The sequence below is a fragment of the Otolemur garnettii genome, unplaced genomic scaffold, assembly GCF_000181295.1.
Source record: "Otolemur garnettii isolate 467f Iridium unplaced genomic scaffold, OtoGar3 scaffold00225, whole genome shotgun sequence".
NCBI lineage: Eukaryota > Metazoa > Chordata > Mammalia > Primates > Galagidae > Otolemur > Otolemur garnettii.
The window spans coordinates 507,946-515,279 of NW_003852620.1; the positions used below are offsets into that span (position 1 = coordinate 507,946).

Genomic DNA, 7,334 nt, shown 5'->3' on the forward strand with positions numbered 1-7,334 from the left:
CTGGGCGATTCTCTTGCCTCAACCTCCTGAGTAGCTGGGACTATAGGCGCCTGCCACAATGACCAGCTATTTTTTGGTTGCAGTTTGGCCAGGGCTGGGTTTGAACCCGCCACCCTCGGTATATGGGGCCAGCGCCCTAACCACTGAGCTACAGGCACCGCCCAGTGCCCTTTTTCTCTCATGATTGCTCCCAATAGCATAAGTCTTGGTTTTATTTTTTGCAAATTTCAGCTTATTCAGCATTCCAGACCAGGGATTCACATCCCCTTCCTCACCTCCCCACAACTCTTCCCATCTCACCACCACCTCCCCTGCTTCCTTTACAAATGTCCTACTTCCCCACCTGATGCTCCCACAAGTACGTCCATAACTATCTAGCTTCCACCCTATCCCCCTAGAGTCTTGCTCTGTCTCCTCGGCTAAAGAGCCACAGCCTCAGCCTAACTCATAGCAACCTCAAACTCCTGGGCTCAAACAGTCCTCCTGCCTTAGCTTCCCAAATAGCTGGGACCACAGGCTCCTGCTACCACACACGGCTATGTCTGGCATTTTTAATCTATGTATCTGACTTCTCTTTCCAACTAGACTGTAAGTGAAGTCTGAAGAATTCCAGGCATCTGCTCACGCCTATAATCCTAGCACTTTGGGAGCCAAGGTAGGTGGATTCCTTGAGCTCAGGAGTTGGAGACCAGCATGAACAAGAGACATCTCTCTATTAAAAATAGAAAAATTTGGGGAGGCGCCTGTGGCTCAGTGAGTAGGGCGCCAGCCCCATATACCAAGGGTGGTGAGTTCAAACCCCACCCCGGCCAAACTGCAACAATAAAATAGCCGGATATTGTGGTGGTTGCCGTAGTCCCAGTTACTTGGGAGGCTGAGGCAAGAGAATCACCTAGCCCAGGAGTTGGAGGTTGCTGTGAGCTGTGTGACGCTGTCACGGCACTCTATCCAGGTTGATAAAGTGAGACTCTGTCTCTGAAAAAAAAAATAGAAAAATTTGGCTCAAGGCCCGGAGCACAGTGGTTACGGCGCCAGCCACATACACTGAGGCGGGTTCGAACCCAGCCTAGGTCAGCTAGACAACAATGACAACTGCAACAACAACAAAAATAGCTGGGCATTGTGGCAGGCACCTATAGTCCCAGCTACTTGGAAGGCTGAGACAAGAGAATCACTTAAGCCCAAGAGTTTGAGGTTGCTGTGAGCTGTGACGCCACAGCACTCTACCGAGGGCAACATAGTGAGACTCTGTCTCAAAATAAAAAAAATAAAAATAAAAATAAAAATAGCCGGGTGTTGTGGCGGGGGCCTGTAGTCCCAACTACTTGGGAGTCTGGGGCAAGAAAATCACTTAAGCCCACGAGTTTAAGTTTGCTGTGAGCCACAGCACTCTACTCAGCGTGCCAGAGTGAGACTCTGTGTCAAAAACAAAGGAATAAATAGAAAAATTAGCCAAGTGTAGTGGTGGGCACCTGTAGTCTCAGGTACTCAGGAGGATGAAGCAGGTAGATCACTTGAACCCAGGAGTTTGAGGTTGCTGTCAGCTAAGAAGATACCAGGGCATGGTAGCCTAGAGAAGGGAAGGGGAAGGGGAGTAGAGGGGAGGGGAGAGAAAGAAAAAAGGAAGGAAGGAAGGGAGGGAGGGAGGGAAGGAGGGAATTCCAGGCCTCCACTAAATACTCAGCATCAAAAATATAGGTGGATTCAACTAAAACCTCCAAGACTGCTTTTAGGACCTAAACATTTTTAATTTCCCCAATCTCTTTATCCTCCTTCCTTTTGCACCCTCCTACCTTCAGGGTTCTATTGAATTCTCTCAGCCTTCCAAGTAGCTGGGACTACAGGGGCCCACCACAATGCCCCAGCTATTTTTTTTTTTTTTTTTTGAGACAGAGCCTCCAGCTGTCCCCCTGGGTAGAGTGCTGTAGCATCACAGTTCACAGGAACCTCCAACTCCTGGGCTCAAGCGAGTCTCCTGCCTCTGCCTCACAAGTAGCTGGGACCACAGGCGCCCCCCACAACACCCAGCTGTTTTTTGGTTGCAGCCATCATTGTTGTTTGGCGGGCCTGAGCTGGGGATTCGAACCTGCCACCTTAGGTGTATGTGGCTGGCACCTTAGCCACTTGACCCACAGGTGCTGAGCCCCCCGACTATTTTTTTGTTGTTGTTGCAGTTTGGCCAGGGCCAGGTTTGAACCCGCCACCCTCAGTATATGGGGCTGGCACCCTACCCACTGAGCCACAGGCGCTGCCCATTAAGAGCCTTTTTATGGCCACCTGTATGGCTTCACAGAAAATTGTTTTGTACCATTTGTAGTGGGGAGAGAGTAGTAAAAATGTGTACTTTGTCCAGAGCCAGATTGCCTGGGTTCAAACCATAGCTCCACCATTTATAGTCACCCCAATCCCTATGTGCAGGATATTAGTCCAGGTCCCCCAAAGATATCAAAATCCAAGATGCTCAAGTCCCTTATATAAAATGGTATGGTATTTGTATGTAACTTGTGCACGTCTTCCCATATAGTTTAAATTATTTCTAGATTAGAATACGTAATAAAATGTAAGTGCTATGTAAACCATCATTATATTGTATTTTTAGGTAATGATAACAAGGAAAAAAAGCCTGTACATCTTCAGTACAGATGCAATTTCCAGCTCCCCTCCCCTTAATAGTTTCTTTTTCTTTTTCTTTTTTTTTCTTTAGAGACAGAGTCTTACTTTGTCACCCTGGGTAAAGTGCTCTGGCGTCACAGCTCACAGCAACCTCCAGAGTAGCTGGGACTACAGGTGCCCGCCACAGGGCCCAGCTACTTTTTTGTTACAGTTTGGCCAGGGCCGGGTTCAAACCCATCACCTTTGGTATATGGGGCTGGCGCCCTACCCACTGAGCCACAGGCACTGCCCCCCTTAATATTTTCAAACCATGATGGATTAAATCCACAAATGCAGAACTCACAGATACAGGATTGGCACCTGTAGCTCAGCAGCTAGGGCTCCAGCCACATACACCAGAGCTGGAGAGTTTGAACCCAGCCCAGGCCTGTCAAACAACAGTGACAACTGCAACCAAAAAAAATAGCTGGGGTGTTGTGGAGGGCGCCTGTAGTCCTAGCTACTTGGGAGGCTGAGGCAAGAGAATCACTTAAGCCTAAGAGTGTGAGGTTGCTGTGAGCTGTGACATCGCTGCACTCTACCCAGGGTGACAGCTTGAGACTCTGTCTCAAAAAAAAAAGAAAGAAAGAAAGAAAAGAAAATTAAAGAACTCACAAATACAGAGGGCAGGCCCCCAGTACCAGATCTTGGGCAAAATACTTAACTTTTGGGCAGTGCCTGTGGCTCAAAGGAGTAGGGCGCCAGCCCCATATACCAAGGGTGGTTGGTTTGAACACGGCCCTGGCCAACCAGCCCTGGGCAAAAACTACAAAAAAAAATTAACTTTTCTGTGTCTGCATTTCCTTATCTGTAAAATGGGTTTAACAATGGTATGCATTTCACCAGGTCTTCAAGAGGATTAATGAGCAAATACTTGTAATATATTATGGGTGACTAAAATATTTAGTATTTCCTAAAGTACTTACTAAGTAGTTGGTGAAGTGCTTCTTAGATCTGTACCTCAAGAGTGGAAAAATCTCCAAGTGTTTGCTAACATTGTAACCTAATTGTACCCTCACAATAATCTGAAATTTTAAAAGTGTTTGATAGTAGTTGTTACTGTTTATTACTATTACCTATTAGTGCCACAGGAAATCAGTAACTCCAAGCTCGCATAAATTAGAACTAATAATAGTTGCTACCAGACATGGAGTGCTTCCTAGAGATGTGTTTAGTGCTCAACTTGCATTATCTCCCTAAATATTCGCAACAAATTTAAGAAACGGTTGCATTTTGATAAACCTCATCTTATAATTGAGAAGCACAGAGAGGTTAAGTAATTTTCTCAAGATCACATAACCAGCAAATAGAGAAGGCATATTATTCACCTATCGGCCATTTACTGAGTTCTTAGTGCGTCTCAGCAGGAGAGAAGCCGAGTGGGTAAAAAGGTAAACAGTCTAGGCCCAGCCTACGGGAAGTTTCAGCTTCGAGAAGGGGCGGGGCGGGGGCGGGAATGACGAATAAACAAATACTTACAATACCGTGCGGTAATTGCTGTAATAAAGGCTCACTACGAAAAGTGCTACCTGATCTCAGACACTGGGACAAGAAAAGTATCGAGAGCTTAAGGGTCCAAAGTAAATACATGACAGATATGGAATAAGCAGATGTCCTGTAACAGCAAACGTGTTACAACCAAAAGACGAAACAAAGCAAAGTCAAAAGTGGAAGCTAAAGCTGTGCCTCAAGTGCCTGTCTGACGAGACCGGGCAGAACCGGAAAAGGGTTAAGGCTAGCAGGTGGGCGGGCCCCGCGCGGTGACTGACAGGGGTGGGACCAGGCTCGTCACCCGCCCGGTCTCTGCGCCCCGGCTCCTCCAACCCCTGGGCGGGCCGGGGTACTGCTTGGGCAAGGGCTGGGGCGCTGGGCCTAGCCTGTCCCCCTCCTCCGCTTCCCCGTGCAGTTCCCAGGGCTGGACACGCTGGAGAAGTTGAGCTGCGCCCGAGCTGGCCCTGGTGGCTGACAGTGGGCAAAGTTTGGTCTGAAGAGGAAGTAGCCTCAAGCCCCGGCAGGTGGCGGCCAGGCCCGGACAGGGGCCCTTGCGGCCTGCGAGTTGGCTGTAGGCGACAGTGCGCCCCAGCACCCGGCCCGGAGCCGAGTCCCGGGGCTCCAGGAGCCCACTCCGGAGAGAGAGCGCGGCGGCGGCGGAAGAAAACAACTCTAAAGTTGCTAGAGGCACCGCCCCTACTCCCCGGCCGCGCTGTCTCCGGTTCCCCAGCCCTGGCATCCAGAACACGGGTCGAGCCCGGGCCATGCAGCCCCCTTGGGGAGGTGGCACCGGGGAGCCTGGACGCCTGCAGCCTCGCTGCCTCCCCAGTGAGTAGACGACCGAAGCTCCGGAACTCTTCCTGCACCTCCAGACGGCTCAGGATGCTGCCAGCCATCCTCATTCTCTTCCTCCTTGGTAAGAACAGAGACGAGACTACCCACTGGCACCGGCACCCCATCCCCAGGACTGTCACCGAGTCCAGCCGCTCTGACTGCATCCTAAGAGAACCCCCCTCACCCCACCCTGTCTGCCCGTGCTACCCAGCCCCTGCTACCACGCCGACCACTGCCTGCCCCAGCCCCTGGGAAGGCTCCCACAGCTCCGCTCAGCCCTCGTCCTTTCTCTGGCTTCCTCAGATCACTCTGCTGCTGGACCGACCCTGGGGGTCGACCACCGCAGCCTTCTCTCCCAATCCCCCTGCATTCCCTCCTTGCTATAAACTGCCCGGAAGTCCCAGATGACTTCCTGTCCTCCTTGGGTTGTTCAGGTGAAGAACTCCTAAGGGTGACTCACTCTCCTGCCCTTTCTCTCTCTTCCTCCAGGAGGCGCTCTGGCACATCCAGACCGGATCATTTTCTCAAATCCCGGTGAGTGAAGGGAACTCCTGGGGCTCCGCAGCCTTGGGCATAAGAGAACACACAAGAGAAGTTCTCTCTCTTCCCTGGCTTCCATGGGACTACTATAGTTTTAGGGTAAAGTGACCAGAGGTCCCGCTTTTGGCGGGACAGTCCCGATCTTTTAACAGTTTGTCCCGCGTCCCGCGGCGTTTTAAAAAAGTCCCGATTTTTGGAAAGAATGCACGACAAGCTAGGGAACAGCGGGACAACAGGAAGAGAATATACGGTTTTCGGCTGCTGAAAAGGTTAATGTAACTCCATTTGGGAATGAAGAGGTTAATATAACTTCACTTGGAAATGAAAAGGCTAATGTAAACTCCCTACTCCCCTCCTGGGCAAAGTTGCCCAGGTGGATGGCGCCCTACTCCTTTGAGCCACAGGCACTGCCCTATACATAATTTTTTTTTTTGAGCCGGAGCCTCAAGATGTCCCCCTGGGTAGAGTGCTGAAGCATCACAGCTCACAGCAACCTCCAACTCCTGGACTCAAACGAGTCTCCTGCCTCAGCCTCTCAAGTAGCTGGAACCACAGGTGCCTGCCACAATGCCCCCCTATTTGGTTGCAGCCGTCATTGTTGTTTGGCAGGTCCAGGCTGGATTCGAACCTGCCACCTTAGGTGTATGTGGCTGGTGCCTTAGCCACTTGAGCCACAGGCTCTGAGCTTATAATTTTTTTTTTTTTTTTTTTTTTTTTTTGAGATAGAGCCTCAAGCTGTCCCCCTGGGGAGAGTGCCATGGCATCACAGCTCACAGCAACCTCCAACTCCTGGGCTCAAGCGAGTCTCTTGCCTCTGCCTCCCAAGTAGCTGGGACCACAGGTGCCCGCCACAATGCCCTGCTATTATTTGGTTGCTGAGCCCTTATAATTTTTTTAATGTATTATATTTGTAAATTGTACTTATGTTGAAATTAAAATATATATATATATTACAATATTAATTTTGTATTCTATGAAAATTTTTGTTGCTCCATATAGACCAAATTTTTAATTAAGAACCCTCCCACCCACCTGCCCCCGTCAATGGTGTCCCACTTTACCAATGTTAAAATCTGGTCACCTTATTTTAGGAAATCATCCACATGTTATTTTATAGATGGGGAACCTGGGGCTCTGTGTGGACCTTACCTGTTAGCTACTATGTACTATTTCATGGGTTGATTTTTTCTTTTTTCCTGGAATAGCCATGTTTGATCTCCCTAGCCAGAATATAGTCTCCCAGAAGGTAGAGACAGTATTTCCTGCTTCTCTTGGCCCAGTGGCTTACACAAAGCAGACCTCAGAATTGTTTGTGATATTAATTGATACTTAAGGTGAAGCCATGAACAGTGGGGGGAAGAGAGGGTCCAGAAGGCTGTAATTGTAATATGTGTATGTAGGGCAGGTGCTCTGCTCCTTCTTAAAGAGCCCAGGCCCTTGGAAGCCTCAAGCCTAGGGTGGGGTGGGATGCTAAGTGGCTCTCTACCAGTGTACCTGCCTTTCTCTCCAGCTTGTGAGGACCCCCCAGCAGTGCTACTGGAAGTACAGGGCACCCTACAGAGGCCCCTGGGCCGTGACAGCCGCAGCTCCCCTGCCAACTGCACCTGGCTCATCCTGGGCAGCAAGGAGCAGACAGTAACAGTCAGGTGAGAAGCAGGGCAAAGCCCCATTCCTCTCCCCTTCCCCTCCACCTTCCACTGTGGAAAAATTTTCAGGGATCACTTTTCCATGAAATTTCCATCCTTGTCAACAGGGAAGAAGAGAATTTGATTTGGCCTAGTCTGCCTTAAAAGCCTGTCTTTTTTTTTTTTTTTTTT

At 49.6% G+C, this 7,334-nt stretch overlaps 1 protein-coding gene across 1 annotated transcript in view; it reads left to right on the plus strand.

Annotated features, from left to right (window-relative positions):
• The first annotated feature begins 4,426 nt into the window (after nt 1-4,426).
• Nucleotides 4,427-7,334, plus strand: part of LRP10 (LDL receptor related protein 10) — a 9,736-nt gene continuing 6,828 nt past the window's right edge. Inside the window, exons 1-3 of the mRNA XM_023508154.1 lie at nt 4,427-5,059; nt 5,467-5,511; nt 7,028-7,165. Coding sequence (XP_023363922.1) covers nt 5,026-5,059; nt 5,467-5,511; nt 7,028-7,165 — 217 coding nt within the window. The 5' untranslated portion in view covers nt 4,427-5,025. The remainder of the gene's footprint in view (nt 5,060-5,466; nt 5,512-7,027; nt 7,166-7,334) is intronic.